Source organism: Atta colombica, unplaced genomic scaffold (assembly GCF_001594045.1).
Source record: "Atta colombica isolate Treedump-2 unplaced genomic scaffold, Acol1.0 scaffold33, whole genome shotgun sequence".
Lineage (NCBI taxonomy): Eukaryota > Metazoa > Arthropoda > Insecta > Hymenoptera > Formicidae > Atta > Atta colombica.
The window spans coordinates 2,568,462-2,587,035 of record NW_017259437.1 but is presented as its reverse complement, the minus strand read 5'-3'; the positions used below and the strand labels follow the sequence as shown (position 1 = coordinate 2,587,035).

Below are 18,574 nucleotides of genomic sequence, written 5' to 3'. Positions count from 1 at the left end.
CGAATATTTTTATTTCTTTTTTTTTATTGACAAAAGATCAATCGGTGGACACGAGACTTTATGCGACTTTAGGAGGGGATGACATCAAGAGACACGTGGAATGTCTGCATGAGTGAGTTGCTTCGAATCAGCTGTTGACAGATTGACTTCGCAATAGTTGAGCCATTCAGCGCACCTCTTTGAAGTTTCGCTGGTCACCATGGCGGCAAACAAGACGGTTATCGTTCTCGCGCCAAACGGTCGCCGGCAGAATGTAAAAGTTACGATTAATACGACGATCCTGCAGGTGAGTCCGAGGATTTAGCATGGTACTTGCATTTGAATAGATTTCATCCAAACAAAAACGATATTCTCGATATGATTTTCAAATAAAGGTTTTCTTGCAGGTTCTGGAAGAGGTATGTCAGAAGCAGGGCTTCAACGTCGACGATTATGATATTAAGTGAGCATGACACTTGAGACTTTGGTTTCCACAATGATATAATTTCTGTAAACCATACATTACATCTCTCATTGCTGTTACAGACACAATCGTCAGATACTAGATCCTAATATGATATTCCGCTTCACCGGTTTGCCGAATAACGCTCAGTTGGAGATGGTGGCCTGTACAAAAACTCGTATCATGTCGAATGTTACAATTGGCATTCAACCGGAGGATGGACAGAGAATATTGCGCGAGTTTTCGCCGGATATAACATTGGCTCAAGCGTTGATGGAAATGTATCCCGATTCTGACCTTGAGAGAGCTGTGTTGATCTACATGCATCGTGAAGTAAATACAGGATATTTCTAAGTAAAAAAATTTTTAAGAGATGATTTGTTGAAGATTTAAGAGAGGTTTTTCATATAAACTCCTATCTTTCTATGAAGAATTAAATTCCTTCAAAGGTGGAAGTAAAAGTTAAGTTTTTATAATGTCTATTAGTAATAAGACTCATAAAATTTAAAACAAGTAAGAAAAAGGGCTACAAAAGCCAAAAAATTTTTATAAAATTACATTGTTAATGTAGAAGTTGGAACATAAGTAAAGAAACAATTACATCCTTTAGTTAATATTTAATAACAAAGTACTAGCAAGTTTGTTTATTGCTAGCACTTTGTTATTAAATCTTAACTAAAGGATATAATTGTTTCTTTACTTATGTTCCAACTTCTACATTAATGATGTAATTAAAAAAAAATTTTTTGGCTTCTAGCTTTTTTCTTTCTTGTTTTTTTATATAAGTTTTTATTTTTTTATTTTTTTTAATATTAATAAGTTCTTTTTACTAATAGAAAATGTCCACTAAATTTCATTTTTCTAACTTGTCCAAAATTTGAAAAGAAAAATTAAGCTTAATTTTTATTTCCTTCTTTCAAAGAGTTTTCTCGAGAGGAACAAAAGTGCATGTTTATATAAAAATAAAAATCCCTTAATTTTCGATAATTTTCGATAATTTTCGATCGTCTCTAAAATTTTTCGCACTTATTTAGAAATATAATATCATATATAATTTACTTTTACTTAAAAAATGACACAGCAAAAAATTAATAGCGAATTTAGTCACTTGCATTACACTGGGAATGCTCTTTCCAGCAATAGATACAATTTAACATAGTAAATTATTATATAGTTATTGTTTGTCAATGTTAAACAAAGATAAAATGATTCATTGTGTTAGAGATCACATTGTGTAGAGTCTGAACACAAAAGTTTTTTAACATTTACTTAGATTTAAGTGTCTTCAAGAGACAGCAATAAGTCACACATCACATGCCAAAACTTGTGCGTTGTTTATGTCTACAAATCTAAGTAAGAGTTATGACAGTTCTTGTCAGACCCTTATATTGTGTTATGTGTCTCTTGCTGGGCAGATTCGATTCTGTATCTTGAAACAAGGTGAAAATTAAAAAAGTGAGCGAATTTACTAGAATACTGATAATTTCATTGGTCAACACCTAGTAAATTTGGTCACTTTTGTAATTTTCATCTTGTTTGAAAATATAGAATTGACCCTCCCCTCCTCCGTATCCTAGATTATCATTTATATAATAGCTGCATGAAATTAGCCAAGTTAAATGTAAAAGTGTATAACTATTTTTAATAATTAAACAATATATAAATAAAAGAGTAAAAAAGCACACGCAAGATATCAGTAGCGAAAGTCATATATTTAAAATTTCATCAATTTAACATATAAATTATGAAATTTTAAATATATGACTTTCGCACTAATCCTGTAGTATGAGTGACCAAATTTATCATTAATTTTCCTACGAAAGGAGAAAATTACATATTTTTCAACTTAATATAAAATTATTAATATTGTAATAATCAAAGAATATCGAAAAGAATGTATTCTTAACATGATAAAATTCAATCATTTTTATCATTTTCGTTTCACTATTCTTCAAGAATTTGAATTGTGACGATTTTGACAATTTTTTATGAAGTTCACTTTTAATGATTGATAAGATAACGTTTAATTTTAATTCATTCATGATTAATAACTCAAAATCACATTTTTTTAATTGTCACTTTTGAAGCGATACGGCATACCATAGAAATTGATGTTGCATAATTATGTTTAATGCAAGTGAGCGAATGAGAGAGGCTGAAAGTAAACAGCTCAAATCTTTCCAGGTGTGTGGCAAAGAAGCGTTAGAGAAAACAACATTAAAATCGCTGGGACTCAATAGCGGAAAAGCAATATTAAGATTGATATATCGTGATCATGAACAATTAAAAACACAGGCACATGTATCTACGCCTTTGCTTCCAAAGTCAGTCGCGAATGATTCATCGAGTGACCGAAGAGTGCCATCATGTTCACAATGTAGTAAGACAATAAATGAAACAATTAATTTACCAACAGAAAGCACATCAAAAATAGAAAATCAGGAAGAATCGAGAAATAAAGTGAAAATAGATACAAAAAATGAAACAGTAGATGCGCTTAGTAACAAAAAACAAGAGAAAGATACATTTAAGATAGGAGAAAGTCATCCCATTGCAGCCAGTCATGAAGATCACGACAAATCTGGGACAAATCGGTATATTGCAGAAACATGCGCAGAAGTCCAGGAAAACGCATATGAAATTAAGTTTGTAAGGTGCAATTGTGCATACGTGCAATTGTGTTTGAGTGATAGATTTACTTATCGAGGATTTTTGTATTACAGTTAGGAAAGAGAAATGCTCTAGTGTTCAATCAAGCTGGAACTCAGGCATTGCCGAGGGAGGAATTGCCGGATAGCTTCTTCGACCTCGATCTACACGACGCAAAGACGCTTTTACGAGATGCTAAGCGTCGCAGAGAGCAACTCGAGGACGCTCCGCTTCAGACGGAGGTGCAGCGTCAGCTGGATCAAAATAAGCACATTCTGGATCGATTGGTTAAATATCGTCGCGCCGTAATTCGCATACAATTTCCCGACCAATTCGTTCTTCAGGGTTTGTTTGAACCGCTAGAGACTATCAAAGCTATCAAGGACTTCATCAAAAGCTATTTGGAGAATCCGGATTGCGAATTCACTATCTGTGAGTAATGACATGCAATTATCACATTCATTTTATGCAAAAGGCAAACATGTAATAATTTTATTATGGATAAAATTTTATTATATATTTTTTTCTTTTTAGATACTAGCCCACCAAGGCATATTTTAAACCCCGATGCACGACTAATAGACGAAAATCTTGTTCCCTCTGCTATCGTTTATTATTCTGGACTATCATCGCTAAACTCGAATGTAAAAGCACAACTGACAGATCCTAGAGCCGCTGGTATTGAAGCTGTGAAATCTAGGTAAGGTATTGATGGCATCATTTAATACAGATTGTCGTTAAATTTTGCATACTTATCTATAGAATAACCACGATGCGGAAAGAACAAGATCCAACGACTGAAAGTGATAGAGGCACAGTTGTCGAGAGCAATCATGTCACTCCGGGACCGAGCGGTAGCGGCAAATCATCATCACTATCAACTCAGAATCAAAACAAGACACCAAAATGGTTCAAACAGACATTTAAATAATCAATTACCTAACAGCACCGAAAGAAGGTGGATTTCTTAAATTTTAATATAAATGATAGACTATACGGAACTCTATGAAGATCAATGTATACTAGCACACAAACGCGTATACATGTCATCATAACGTAACAGTTCTTTTAACAAGTCTTAATGAAATATACAAATTCTGTACACAACAAACATCCGTGTCTCTCATTATTCTAATTGAAATGTACAAAGCTCTTTACACATAAGACTTTGATGCTTAGTAAAATAGTTACAAAAGTGGAAACAAAATGCTACATATACAAATAGTAGGATTCTTAATATCTAGCTCTATGGCCGCGATAATAATAACATCTTATATGTTATATGTATATATAATTATATAATTTGTATGAAAAACAGTGATATAGCGAATGATGAAAAGTACAAGTTGTGAAATATGTATCAATGATACTAACTGCGTGATAAAGGTGCTTTGATCGATAACATTAAGTATATATTTTAAGTAATAAATGTGTAATAATTTAGACAGTAACGAGATTTTAGTCCATTGTCTTTTCTCCTTGTTTGAAATGGCAAATGCTTAATGTATCTTGCAGAATGAAGCGAAGGTTGTAATAATGTTTACGAATGTTAACGTGAATCGACTATGTTAATCATCTATTATATATTTAGTGCCATTAACTTTGTAAGTCAGGCGGTACCGCCGTAGGCGATTGCAACTGCAAGTGCATAAGCCTTCGGACAGGACCTCCGATTATGTTCCCGGCCGGGCCGGAGCCGCCGGCCTCGGCTTCGATACTTTCTCGCAAACTTGCCTCTACAGTATCCGTGCTATTATTATCGTCATCATCCGCTACCAAACTTTCGTCTTTTACTATCTGTGATTGTAATTGCGAGTCTAATAGCCGCATATACTTGTCCATATCGCCACCCTTATCCTCATCATCACCACCCAGCGATCCCTCTGAACTACCTTCGAATTCGTCCTCTCCTCCCGGAACAACTAAATCAAGGATGCCTCTTAACGTACTATCGAAAACATCTGCATCGAAATCTATTCGCGCGCCATCCTCTGTGTCTTGCATGTCATTCTCCATTGATTGTTCTCTATAAATGAAATTAGCAACTATCTATCTTTTCATATTTTGCGAATAAATTATGATGATAGTTTTTAAAATTGTCGATTTCTCCGATAAATAGAAATCATACCCTAAGAAATGCACGCCATCAATGTCACTGGTTTGGTTGAGAAACGATTGTACTTTTTCTCGGAGACTTAAAGATTCCTGTTTTTCTAATTTTTTATCCTTAACGTTGCCCCAGTGTTGGTTTAAATATGTTTCTAATTGCGCTGGGTCCACATTTAGCCAACTATTGGTATCTGCAGGACTTAGCGTATTCTCATCTTGAGCTATGTACAAAAAATACACTTCATTATAATTAAATGTGTAATATTTAACAGTCTGAAAATTATTTGCATACTACTTTTTAAAATAGTATAAATATTTATATACTACTAATTCATTTGTATGCTACTTTTTAGAAGTCATTTAAATATGTAAATAAATTACCATGCATTTCAATGTCATTCGTCTGTATGTTCTCCCATGCTTCTAATACTTTTTGAGCATCGCTTTCGTACAAATTCGTTAGATTATCAAATAAAGTAGCATGCTTCAAGAAATACTCTTTCGCAGTAGATAGTAGCTTATCACGTTCTTGACTACCTTCCAACAGATCTCTAAAGTAACCGTTCATTTCTAAACGAGCTAGATAAGCGTTGAAAGCTGATTCGTTCAGCTTTAATTTTTCAACATCATCGGGAACGTCCGATTGTTCTTTGGTACGTTTTCTACGCTCCTCATTGGCTCGAGCCACTAACATCTCTAAGCCACATGCTATTTTAACTCCGAGAACATGAGCATTGTATTTTGAGCAAGTTGCAGGTGGTATGTTCCAACCTGTTCTTGGATCACCAGTATAACGACAATGCGTCGCCATCGCATACAAACACTTGGTCATTTTAACATTGACCATGGTTCGTTGTTCGGGAGGGAAATATCTCATGGCACGACAAACCTACAATACATTATAATAATTAATACGATGTATTATACAAAATCGATTATACAGGAGATCCTTAAGTATTCTAAAAGATTTTGAGAGATGAATCCTTTAATTCAGACATATATTGTCATATCCTGAATTAAATATGAGGAATTACTTTACAAATTTTTTAAAACACTTAAGGACATGTGAACATAAAAAGTTGTTAGTTAAATTAATTCTATTGTACTTTGCGTTCGAGTGGATCCGAATGGCAGATAGTTCTAATCGCTGGAGCTATGAGTCTTGGTTCTAGACGAAGTATAGAGGCAGCCTTTTCCGGAAGGAAGGCCCGGGCCTTGTGCTTTCTCTTCTGAATCTCATCAGGATAAATGCCAATTCGCTTTTGTAATACAAGCTGCACCTTCTCGGACATCTTAGAGATATGTGGCTTGCCGTTTATGTTATTTAATAAATTGGGAAATGATGTTCCCCTTTCTCTAATAACATGAATATCACCGTTATGAATGAACACACGATCCTGGCACGTTTCAGGGCTGGCCCAGAGTGGCAGGACATGGGCACCTTCTATTAGAAGAAACTCTCCGTCCGAATCTACCACTCTAGCGATCAATCCGTCGAAGACTTTGGTGAGCTTAAATATTAGGAACACCGTCAACCATTCGTCCCCTATATCCTCATCAAAACGCTGATTTGCATAAATGTGAGGCAAGGTATGATAATCTGGCAAAAAAAAAGATTAATTATTCTTATTGGCTAGTTGATTATCTTAAGGAATAAAACTGCAACAAGTGAAAATTAAAATATTCACCTTCTTCCACTGCTGATCCCTCGAGGGTTCGATTCAGCAGCATCGCCTGCTTGGTTCTAGGACGGAAATTTAAGCTGTCACTATGCCAGATATGATCGCAGACGAACGAGGTGATTTCCTCGTTGTACTTGACGATCTCCTCGCTCAGCCTCGCCTCTGTCACCGCGTCCGGATCGGACGCGTAGCAGAACTTAGGATAGAGGAAACACTCGATGGTATCCTCCACCTTGGTCTTGTGCGTGAACATTGCATTTGCCATTTTCTGGCGTCGCATTTAAAATCTTAAAAATCGTATTCCCTCTCGTCGAATGCGCAAGCCTACGTCATCGCATTCACCGGTTCAGCTTGGAATAGATGCGGGATTGTCTCACGGCGCTCGGCTGCCATGGGCGTTCCTCGTGGATGACCGCATAGACCGATAAAAAGCGTGACTGAAGTTGTTTACTGCATTATTTAAGACGCAGACCATAACCTATGCGGGACCGCCTGATCGCCATCGAATCGACACAGCTCCAGGGCACGCGCGCTGTGACGCATGAGCCTAATCCTAACCTAACCTCCGCGCGATCTAACCTCCGCCATCGCGCTTAATCATTCAAGGGATGCTGTCTGACACTGTCTGATGCGATGGTCGCGTCGTAGTGCTCGCGTTCGGTGTATTCGTGCAAATTATATGTAGTTACGTGCGATGGGGCGCGACGCGGAGCGTGGAGACGCACGTTTGATTTTCCGCTGAGGGAGACAGCGGAAGTGGATAATTCTTACCGATGAGGTCGTTGTCATAACGAGACAATCATTCAGTCTCCGATGGACCCGGCTTCCTCGGTAGCATGCCGTAATCGACGGTAATCGCGAGCGAGCCTCGAAAAATAATGGCGATCATCAGGAGCCACCCGGGCGGTCGATCATCGAGCTGCCTACGCAAGTACCGGCTGATCTTTGCCTTTGGCATAACTGTGCTATGCGTCCAGATCTACTTACACACATTCTTTGGTCTGGACAATGACAAGGGCAAGTCCAGCCGGCTATCGTCTGGAGAGGTAAGCTTCATCTCTTGGAAGACAATAAATTTGTTTCTTATTGCAACAATTCTAGACTGCTCTAGAAAAAAATTTTCTTTTTGCTTTTACCAAGTATCAATTAGATATAGCAATTTCAATTTAAATAAAAAAAGTATGTTAATTTAAAAAAATAGACTGATAAAAATAATGATAAAATACCTAATACAGAAGAATGTTAAATGCTTTCTTCTTCTATATAACATTGAATATTATAATACATAGAATATTTACAAATTTATTTATACTTGATACTCTCTGGCAAATTACAGGGTGGTTCTTCTCAACCAGAGGAGGATGAAGGTCTGCCAAAAGGTTTACGTCAACTGAAACTTCCACCTGACAAGCAGACAAACACAAACAAACAAATTCAATTACAATCCCAGCTAAGAAATCGCACCGCCAAAATAAAACTAGATCGCAAGTCATTAAACTTTACACCTGTGTGTGAAGTTACAGTCCGGGAAGCAGTGAGCGCTGTAACGCGTGCTCAGAATCAAGCATGCAAGCAACGCATTGTCAATGTGACGTGCCTTAGCCAGCAGGGTTTGTTGTACCCGGAAAAAGTACAATCTTTGTGTCCCCATTCTCCAGGTTTTACAGGCATGCCGATCAACTTGGGCTGCTTCAAAGATGACAAAACGTTGAGAGCACTTTCCGGTTATTATCATATCTTCAAAGGGATCAATACGCCCGAGCGTTGCGCTTATATGTGTCTTCAATCAGGATTTCCATACGCTGGTACAGAATACTCGTTAGTATCTTAGTCAATCTACAATTGATATACAGAATGACAAAAAAGTTTGACCATAAAACATTTTATCACATTTTGTGTTTATCTAATTATTACTTATGTAACAATCTGATATTATTGACATTAAGACATCATTTGGATGTTTATTAAAATGAGACAAATATTAGCTTGCTATTTGGATATAACATATAATTAAAAAAATTAATTCTGGAGTACTAGTTACATCTTATTAAAAGAAAAAAAAATACTAAAAAGATTTTTAAAAGGAATATTAGAAAGACTTTTTTTTAACTGTTTGGGAAAATTTATTTGTAGAATAATGTATGATCCTGAAGTGCTTTAAAGATTGTTTCAAAAAGTTAAAGGTATCCATTTCAGTGTTAATTATTTTTGATATTTATAATAATAAGTTATAATTAACACTCCAAGGTTAGTTTTTTGATATATATATATATATATGTATATATATGTTACTAATATCAGTTGTTAAACAAAAAACTTTAGCTAAACCTTTTTGTCATTCTGTGTATATGAACATATATACAGAAGGGCTATGCAGCCCTTTTGAAACATCATCTGATTTTAGGGTAGAATGTTTTTGTGGAATGGAAGAACCGTTACAGACGAAACGTTTACCAGATTCCAGCTGCAATATGAAGTGTTCTGGTAATCCAAAACAAACATGTGGTGGTTATTTAACTATTAATATATATTGGACTGGAATTCAAAGTATGTGAGCGCAAGTATAAAATGTAAGCATCTATAGTATTATTAAAGAGCGTTTTTTATTTCGATAGAATTTAAACCTCAAGAGGCAAGAAATTCGAGTTTAAAAAATGAAATCGAACAACCTGTGCGAATAGCTTATCTGCTGACGGTGAACGGTAGGGCGAGTCGGCAAGTGAAACGACTTATCAGTATTTTATATCATCCCTCGCATTTATTTTATATTCACGTTGACGCGGTAAGTTCAATAAAAAGTTCTGTAAAAAAAAGAATTATTTTAATTTTAATTTAGATAAGAAATAAAAACAATTTGTTTGCATCATTAAAACACACATCATTGAAACACAATTTTTTAATTACAATTATCACAATTCGTTACATATTTCTATTTAAAACTTTTTTTTTAAATTTATAGTGTTTTCCAAATTGTTTCTATTATAAACTTATACGAATGTTATAACAGATTGATAAATAGATCAATATTGTATCAATCAAATTGTATTTTTTCAGAGGCAGGATTATTTATATCGTGAAATGTTGGAATTGGAAAAATCGTGTAAATTAAACAATATCAAAGTGGCAAGAGGGGAAGGCCTCCGACACGCGAGTATTTGGGGTGGCGCGAGTCTTTTGACGACATTCTTGAAGTCGGCGCAACAGATGCTCGCCTATCATCAGCACTGGGATTTTCTTGTAAATCTATCGGAATCCGACTTCCCTTTGAAAAGCAATAATCAGCTGATTGAATTTCTCAGTTGGAACAAGGGTATGAACTTTGCGAAGTCGCATGGAAGGGAAGTTCAGCGTTTTATAGCTAAACAAGGTTTGGACAAGACTTTTGTCGAATGTGAAGCACGCATGTGGCGAATCGGTGATCGAAAATTACCAGATGGTATGTTAAAATTATTAAATTTTTATTTCATATACTATTTTTATCGATAGCTTGTACATATTTTTTTACTGAAGTATTTTTTTACCATTGTTTGATAAATTCATTTACATTTATTGCTTATTGCTTATGTTTTTCTGCTAATTCTGTATACAAAGTATCATCATACGGATCTGTTCTTTAAAACGATATTCCATTATTTGATATTTATATATCAAATATATACGTGTACATATATATATTACTACATGCTTACATAAATTAGAAATTTTTTAAAGATAGATAAACGACTATAAATATTGTCCTTAGAATTGTTTAGTATTATCTGTTTTAAAATTTTCAAGCATTCAGAAATTTTTCAAAGAGCATTTCAGTGTTAATAAATTTCACTTGTGCTATGTTTCACTTGATGCTACAAATGCTTTGAAGTATTCTTTAATTGGTTCATTAAATGAAAATTATTTCTTCTAATTGGTCAATTGAATGCTTCGAAGTATTTAATTGACCAACAATAATATTAAGTGAATTGCATCTACAATTCAATGTCTAGTATAATGAAAAAAGATTATCTTATTCTTAATATCTTATTTCTTAAGATAGACAGCATCGATATAAATCTATCTGCATATATGTGTATGTAATTATTATATACAATGTTTTATTAATTTTACAGGTATTCAAGTCGATGGTGGTAGCGACTGGTTTGCTTTGAGTCGAGATTTTGTCGAATACGTCGCCAATCCAAATCCTGATCAGTTGGTATCCAATCTTTTAAAACTATTCAAATATACCTTGCTGCCGGCTGAGTCATTCTTTCACACGGTCATAAGAAACTCACGATTCTGCAATACTTACATAGACAATAATCTGCACATGACTAATTGGAAGAGGAAGTTGGGTTGCAAGTGTCAGTACAAGGCCGTGGTGGATTGGTGTGGATGCAGTCCGAATGATTTTAAACTCGAAGATTTTAATCGGCTACGAAACACGGCGGATCGCAATATATTCTTTGCCCGTAAATTCGAACCTGTTATCGATTATAGAATTATAGACCGTGTGGAAGAATGGTTGTATCCCGATCGAATGAACAAAACGATTAGATCGCGAAGTTACGATATGTATTGGCAAAGTCTGTATCATCATGCGGATCTGAGTCCACTACCGGATGATGCATTGTTAACGCTCTCGTATTCCTTGGCGAGATTGGTTTATCGCAAACTGAACATGGATCATAAAAATATTCGCTTGCTGGAAAATACTGCATATTTTCGCGAGAACCGTTTCGCTGGTATATTAATTCTGGCGGAGAGTAAAAAGAAACTTTCTGATGTATCCGCACTGCCTGACAGTCGCGCGAGACGTGTGGAGGTTTTGATCTCTATGCGACACAATTTTTCCGCTAGTAAATTATGGTCGGGAAAGATACGAAGTCTCTCTGTTAGCACGGATTACGATCAAAAGGAACAGACATTTAGAAACTTGATGGGTAGTATAGGGCCATATTCGACTCCGGTCTTGGCCTATGAGTTTGACGCGGGTGTTACAATACCGCAGAATGTATCAATCCTATGGATTGATCCGCACGGCCGCCTCGCCGACGTGAATCACATATTGCTCGAAGAAATGACCTTGGTAATTATCATATGCAATACCAAACGTTTTCTTACAGTTGGAATTTTTCCCCTTTATTTCATAACTAGATCTTGTGTAACTTCATGAATAGAACTATTCTTTTCAAAACTAAACTTCTTCTCTAAACTTCTTGCATAGTTCATTTTTCTTCTTTTTCTCTTTACGTTGAAGAAAAAAGAGAAAAAATGAACGATGCAAAAAGTTCAGTTGAAAAAAATAAGTTTTTGTTTTTTTTTTTCTTTTTTTCAGGTAGGACATGTTAAGCCGCAGCTAAACGAACAATTAACCGTTGGTACTTGGCGACTATTATTAGTTGCCAACACTCAGCTGATAGCGAAATTAAAATTCTTGGTAATTCCGTTGTCTTATTGGAAGACCAAGAGGATAGACTTGGATAAGACGAAAGAGATAATAGATGGTCCGAGCACCGTCTATCATATTACAGAAGAAATGAATAAAAGCTGGTCGAAGTTAGTGAAATCCGCGATAGCGAATGAGCAGATTACACACAGTCAAAATAGGATTGGCGAGGACCTCGACGATTGGCTGGACAGATTAGTATACGAGCACTACGAGATCGACGAGATGTGCGATGTTGATCATGAGATTCGGTCCGAATCGAAGCTACAAAAGTGTCTCGACACCCCTTGGAGCTCTTTGAGCCCCGATTCAAAGGCTGATACTCGTAACCTATGTCAAAACTACTAATTAATTATTTTACCAACTACGTGCCATTTTCGCCGTTTTGAAACCTATTGTACGTGTATAAAGATTGCAAGACATCTTTAGATATTTTTATATCGATTAAACTGTACATATATATATATACTTCATATTTATAAGACAAAAGGTATATATATATATATATAAATATATGTATACATAAATTTTTGGTATATGTTGTGTGATTAATATTTCTGTCGGATATTTTCACATTAAAGATTAATGGATTATATTGATAAGGTGAGGTGTCGTTTTCTTTACAGCTTAAGAAAATGTCGAAAGAGATGTTTTAGAGAATTCTTAGGTCGGTAGTTGATTCTTATATTTAATATATATAAGACAAGGTAATATTCGATCGTTTTAAGTACATTTTTAAAATGTCATAGTCAATTATAAGTCATATTAATATCTTAAGATATTACTTAAGATGATCTTAAAATAAGAATCATCTACGAATACCGACCTTAGAATTCTCTTGCTTGAAAAACTTGTCTTTTTATCTGGTGATAATAAATATAACAAATACGTGTTACATATTTAATTGAAACAAAAGAATAATACTTTTGATAATTAATTAAGAAAGATATAGTTAAATATTTTATTGTTATTATATTATTTTTACAATTGTAATATGATTTACATTTTATTTCAAATTTCCCTCTTTGAGATTTCTATCATCTAGGCTTTCTTAAGCTCTATTTATATGTATTCACATAATTCATGCTTAAACTGATATTCATAGTTGGTTCTATTTAAAACCGTTTTAAATATCATATAATCTTAAGATATCATAAACTAATCACATAGCTATATTAAGAATTACTTAAGCTGAACTTAAGATGAATTAGTGTGACCTTTTAGCGTATGTGACGTGTACTTTTTGAAGTTAGACATTTTTGAAATCAATTTGTTATATCTATATTTTGTTCAAAGAAAATTCAAAAATATCTTTTCCATCTATTATTTATATTTTATATTTTATATTGATTTTTTATTTGAATATCTCCAAATATCAAGTACAAATACAAACGTAAGTCGGATTGAAAGCAAGAGATGTAAATAAAGAAGAGAATATATTTAAATATTATTTAAAATATTATTTAAAAAAATGTCATTTTTTTAAACAATCGCACTTCGGTTCTTCGGAATGCTTCGTAATCGTGTCATCATGGCGTCGCCAATCAGACGTTTCGTATCTCTCATCCCCTTAAGTAGGAATTCACGTCACTTCACGGCGTGATACGATCCATCGAGTTATCTCGTAGCTGCAAAGTTGCACCAAGTCGCACGCGCAAAAGTGGAGTATCTGCGCGAGCCGACCGTGTTGACATCTAGGAAGTTTAAGATGTCGGGGAATGTTTTGTGCTACGAGCCGCTGGTATGTTCGCGGACGAAATGACTTGCTTGTTGTGGCGCCCGTCAACTAAATTCCGGCCTAAGTTAAATCCCAAGGTGCTGTAAAAGCATCGCTCCGCCGGTGGGACCGTGCCAGGTCATCCAGTCGTCATTTGCCATCGACGCCGACGCCGTTGCCGAGCGGGGACTGGGGAGTACGAGATAGACCGAGGGCAGAAAAGAATAAGAGACGAGACGAAGGCGCCAAGGACTGGTGCCACAGTGTATGTGTGTGCGCGCGTACCACTGCCAGGACCTGAAGGTATCCGTGATCCCGGGAGTCACGTTCCTCTTTTCTCATTTCTCTTCCCGGTTGTACCGAGCGGACAGGTGAATTTAATCGTCAGGGAAGGCGGACGGAATTAGGTGAACGGTAGAGGTGGAACGCGGGACGATACACACGTGGTGACGATTTTCCAATCATCTCAGCTGTGATGGGAGCCAAGGCGAGTACTGTGGCACAATCCGCTGGTGGCAACGGTCAGTCCTCCACTGGGGCCAATGAGACTACAATGCAGGGTTTCTCTATGCTTCGCTCTCTGCCTGGTGGCGTGAGTATGCTTCAGCATCAACATCAGCAGGCCAATCAGTCGCAGAATTCGCGTATGTCCGGAGACAGTAGACAGCGTGCACGCTCCTTGAGTTCCGTGCCAGATCTCTCCTCCGCTGAGCAGGCTAGCCTCTCCACCTCGGTTGGGGTAGGAGTTGGCCAGGCTCTTGGTCTGCCACAGCTCGATTCCGACGACACCGACGAGGAGAGTGGTCGCGTCTACGCTGCTCACAGCTTGCCTTCGCACATTTGGTCCCTTAACGGTAAGCCCAAGTCCTATGTGTTTATGCATCTACAGACTGGACCCAGAAATTGCTCGCTTTCAGGTCGTCAAACTTGCTATAATTCTTATTGCGACGCTGAAAGTTAACAAATCGTCTTTGTATCATTGACACGTGAATCATTCAACAATTCTTTGTTATTTTGTATCAAGACAAAGAGTACAAACAGTACTGTCAAGACAGTCATCTGATTGTTTGTTAGCCAGTCATTCGTCGCGCGTCCGTTCATCTGTCTTATGTTTATTCGCGTGACAAGATTATTTTTCAGTCTGTGCCATCAAGCGAGAGACACATTTTAAAGGATCTCGCTCTCGCAGGGCTTTAATCGGCGGTCTCTAACCTAATTGCGAAACGAACGCCGCAAAAAAGCGAGGTTAGATCGCGCAACCGCGAAAGCTTCGCAGACGAAGTTGGTGCGCGACGATGATTCGCGGGTGGGACAGGGGGCGTTTGTTTTGACGCGTGTTGCCGGGGTGGTTGGCCCGGTAACCGCGTACCACAATCGATGATAGTCCGAGGACACATCAGCGGGACCTGGATAAATTTTGAATTAGTGAGAAATATCCGTGGCGTAAAGAGAGAACGAGGAGAAAAGGCGTGTCAGCTCTCGCGTGAAAATCGCACGCAGGTGGGAAAAATGAGGCTTGAGAGAGGATCGCCGCGCGAAATAGCAGCCCACGGCTGAGGTTATGTTGGGTCTATTATGGGAATTATAGTGAGCTCGTGCCTGAACGAGCACGAGGCCGAGGCTGTGGTCCCGGTGGATCGGGTCAGACGGGTCTTTTATGGTATTTGCATTCTTCTGATTTGCAACCCTCTTGATTTTTTCCTCACTCTTTTTTGCCTGTTTTTTTCATCCTGTCTCTTCTGACATTCTTCACTTTTGTGTTCAAGGTCTAAAGTGTCCTGTATGCTCCAAGTTTATTCTGCCGGATGATATCGAGTGTCACCTGGTCATGTGCCTGACCAAGCCACGACTCAGTTACAATGGTAAGTGGATCGAATAGTGACAAGCTTGTATATCTATCTTGATTAATAATAGATACCATTTCTTAAATTTCCCTTTATTAATCGGTGAATCGCTTCGGAAATGGTGCTCGTCTGATTTAATTAATTAGCTGATGATAATTAAGTACGCCTTATGCTTATTTCCATGATAGAGGATGTGCTGACAGATGGAAAAGGCGAATGTGTCATTTGTTTGGAGGAGTTACAATCTGGAGATCTAATAGCCCGCTTGCCCTGTCTCTGTATATATCATAAAAAGTATGTATGATAATGCGATTTATGTTATTTTGTTTTAATTCTTTATCTACATATAGTGCAAAAAATATTGACATGGATTTGTAATTCTTGATATTTATATCAATGTCATTACATCAGTATGGATTTAAAAATGATGTTAAATTCACATCATATTAATATTAATATTAACACTAATATGGTGAGAATTAATAGACACAATATTGTGTTAAATCCATATTGATGTTTTTTTGAAAAGAAAATATTTGAAAAGATAATAGATCTGTTTGCGTAACTTAAAATCTCAAAAAAATTTTGCACTTGAAATAAATATTATTCGGGAATTGAATAGATCTGATAATGTTATTTGATTATCAAGAAATTCATTGAAAAAAATATAAGTTGCTATAAATTGTTATAAAAATATTAGTATGTCTATATCACTTTTTAATATTGAATTTTTTAAATATTAAAATATAATAGATAATATCCTTTTCTTACTTCTAAGGTAATAACCAAAAAAAATTAAGTTTTTTAAAAAAGAGAAAAAACTATTTTTTAATTTAACAAATATTGATAAATTAATATCGACAAAAAAAATATATTCTTAAGCAAGTTCGCGATATTTTCTTGTTTGCTTGTATTTTAGTAAAGTACTAGAAATTATATATTTTGTGTGATACAATTCTTAGTAATTTACTAGAACCCAAGCAAAAAAAGATGTATCATGTACTGCTGATTTTAGAAATATATTGAAAAGTCTTTTGTCATTTTTGTTTCAAACCTTTACCTTTTTTTAGTTTTTAATGTTCTACAAAATTATAACAAACCCGAATAATATAATAATAATTAATAAATAAAAATAATTAATAAATAAAATAAAAAAGATAATAAATAATCAAAAGTTACAATTCAAAAAATATCACTAACAGTTTATATTCATCTAATTCATTTATGATAATAATTCGAAAATGATTCTTCTAGTTGGATTCTTTTTGAAGTAGAAGAATGATGTAGTGTTAAAATAATACTTATATTGTTATATATATTATAAATACAAATCATTAATTACTTAACAAATTAAAAATCACCTTTAGTTACTTATATACATTATGATAAAATAGATAATATAAAATTTCATATTTCTTCTAGCTGTATTGATAAGTGGTTTCAAGTGAACCGTAGCTGCCCTGAACATCCTGGAGATTGATTTGTACCTGCTGAACTTGGTGAAGTATAGTGGAACAAGTTGCTAGCCCAATGGACATTTACGTCGATGGGATTGAGGTGGCAGGAAATGGCAGAAATTTTAAAAGAAGCTAGTCAAGGTGGCTGCTAGTCCGCAATGGTGATTGGTGCGTGCGGTGAATTGTTCAACTGAACAAGTCTCACTCATCAAATCGAACATACGGAAACACAGATGTTTGATTCAATCCTCAATTCTGCTATTGTTAAGCGGAGGACTTAAATAACAAAAAAAAATCGCCATAGGATTCAACGATACACAATGCTATTACCTATACGTATCTATAATTAATCTATTATTGCTCTATCGCTTAATATCAATTGTACTATATTTATAAATTTTACTTAGTTTTACATCTTGAACTCAATTTAGCGCTTAAGCAGGACAATCTTTATTATTATCAATCATGATTTCTTCTTCTCTTATTCTTTTTACGATTCTTTTTTTTTTTTCTTTCTGGAAAAGGGGGACTGGACGAATCTTAGTCAAGGAGACCTGCATAAGAGCAGGTGAGCTCTACCTTAGATAAGTTAGTTATATACTTTAATTAATTTTTAGTATTGAGACGATATATCGTAATTTCCGTTGTCTGTTGGGGAATGAGTGCTAGAAAGGATATTTTTGATACTTTCATAAAAGGGAGAGCCAGAATGTGTATAAGAGTTTCGAACGCTGGAGATAACGTAACACTGTTGATGCTGTAGTAACAATAAAGGTTCTGATTTAACCTTCCTTACTGAGATTCATACTAATGTGATAATCTCTTTTGTTGTTATTAGAAAGAATTGACACGCCCCGTGTTACCGAGATGTACAGTCTATTGTCGATTACTGAGGATTACCTACTGTATAATTAATCTCTTTTGTATATGGATAAGGATTGACATAACCCAGCAGAAGTAGTTTTTGTAATACGAACAATCAAAGTCTATCATTGTTCCGGTAATATAATATATGCGCAAAATCGTATATGTTCGGCTCGGATTTGTCTTTGCATTCGATTTAAAGATACAAACTAACAAAGCAATGAGACGAATACGATGAGAACAGAAAAACGAGAGCGATACGATGCAAAAACGAGAGAGGAATTAGAAATAAATTATATTAATAAAAATCGAACCCATAAACATAAAGTATGTACATATATATGTGTGTATATATATATGCATACTCTCGCGCACTTTCTCTCGA

The 18,574-nt window shown here is 35.6% G+C and overlaps 4 protein-coding genes across 4 annotated transcripts; 3 read left to right on the top strand and 1 right to left on the bottom strand.

Annotated features, from left to right (window-relative positions):
* The first annotated feature begins 199 nt into the window (after positions 1–199).
* On the top strand, positions 200–4,370 carry LOC108690559 (tether containing UBX domain for GLUT4). The gene is made up of 7 exons (XM_018197919.1): positions 200–286; positions 387–442; positions 526–775; positions 2,627–3,091; positions 3,166–3,523; positions 3,626–3,791; positions 3,854–4,370. The coding sequence occupies exons 1-7, from the start codon at positions 200–202 to the stop codon at positions 4,020–4,022; spliced, it is 1,551 nt and encodes a 516-aa protein (XP_018053408.1). The 3' UTR covers positions 4,023–4,370.
* A 130-nt stretch (positions 4,371–4,500) lies between these two features.
* LOC108690558 (protein ecdysoneless) lies at positions 4,501–7,162 on the bottom strand. The gene is made up of 5 exons (XM_018197918.1): positions 6,889–7,162; positions 6,307–6,800; positions 5,582–6,089; positions 5,220–5,421; positions 4,501–5,117 (listed from the first exon to the last, which is right to left on the bottom strand). The coding sequence occupies exons 1-5, from the start codon at positions 7,160–7,162 to the stop codon at positions 4,688–4,690; spliced, it is 1,908 nt and encodes a 635-aa protein (XP_018053407.1). The 3' UTR covers positions 4,501–4,687.
* A 588-nt stretch (positions 7,163–7,750) lies between these two features.
* On the top strand, positions 7,751–12,719 carry LOC108690557 (xylosyltransferase oxt). The gene is made up of 7 exons (XM_018197917.1): positions 7,751–7,928; positions 8,219–8,700; positions 9,287–9,429; positions 9,498–9,664; positions 9,937–10,318; positions 10,989–11,947; positions 12,197–12,719. Exons 1-7 carry the CDS (start codon positions 7,761–7,763, stop codon positions 12,653–12,655), a joined length of 2,760 nt encoding a protein of 919 aa, XP_018053406.1. The 5' UTR covers positions 7,751–7,760; the 3' UTR covers positions 12,656–12,719.
* A 1,247-nt stretch (positions 12,720–13,966) lies between these two features.
* Positions 13,967–18,116, top strand: LOC108690504 (E3 ubiquitin-protein ligase znrf1). Its single transcript, XM_018197821.1, has 4 exons — positions 13,967–14,878; positions 15,791–15,886; positions 16,057–16,162; positions 17,291–18,116. The coding sequence occupies exons 1-4, from the start codon at positions 14,500–14,502 to the stop codon at positions 17,346–17,348; spliced, it is 639 nt and encodes a 212-aa protein (XP_018053310.1). The 5' UTR covers positions 13,967–14,499; the 3' UTR covers positions 17,349–18,116.
* The last annotated feature ends 458 nt before the right edge of the window (positions 18,117–18,574 follow it).

Coding starts and splice junctions, on each gene's coding strand:
- LOC108690559 (XM_018197919.1), top strand. CDS start 200: ATGGCGGCAAACAAGACGGTTATCGTTCTCGCGCCAAACGGTCGCCGG. Junction 287..386: donor TTAATACGACGATCCTGCAG/GTGAGTCCGAGG, acceptor GTTTTCTTGCAG/GTTCTGGAAGAGGTATGTCA. Junction 3,092..3,165: donor ACGCATATGAAATTAAGTTT/GTAAGGTGCAAT, acceptor TTTGTATTACAG/TTAGGAAAGAGAAATGCTCT.
- LOC108690558 (XM_018197918.1), bottom strand. CDS start 7,162: ATGCGACGCCAGAAAATGGCAAATGCAATGTTCACGCACAAGACCAAG. Junction 5,422..5,581: donor GAATGACATTGAAATGCATG/GTAATTTATTTA, acceptor TTTTGTACATAG/CTCAAGATGAGAATACGCTA. Junction 5,118..5,219: donor GATGGCGTGCATTTCTTAGG/GTATGATTTCTA, acceptor TTTCATTTATAG/AGAACAATCAATGGAGAATG.
- LOC108690557 (XM_018197917.1), top strand. CDS start 7,761: ATGGCGATCATCAGGAGCCACCCGGGCGGTCGATCATCGAGCTGCCTA. Junction 7,929..8,218: donor GCCGGCTATCGTCTGGAGAG/GTAAGCTTCATC, acceptor GGCAAATTACAG/GGTGGTTCTTCTCAACCAGA. Junction 11,948..12,196: donor TGCTCGAAGAAATGACCTTG/GTAATTATCATA, acceptor TCTTTTTTTCAG/GTAGGACATGTTAAGCCGCA.
- LOC108690504 (XM_018197821.1), top strand. CDS start 14,500: ATGGGAGCCAAGGCGAGTACTGTGGCACAATCCGCTGGTGGCAACGGT. Junction 14,879..15,790: donor GCACATTTGGTCCCTTAACG/GTAAGCCCAAGT, acceptor TTTGTGTTCAAG/GTCTAAAGTGTCCTGTATGC. Junction 15,887..16,056: donor GCCACGACTCAGTTACAATG/GTAAGTGGATCG, acceptor TTTCCATGATAG/AGGATGTGCTGACAGATGGA.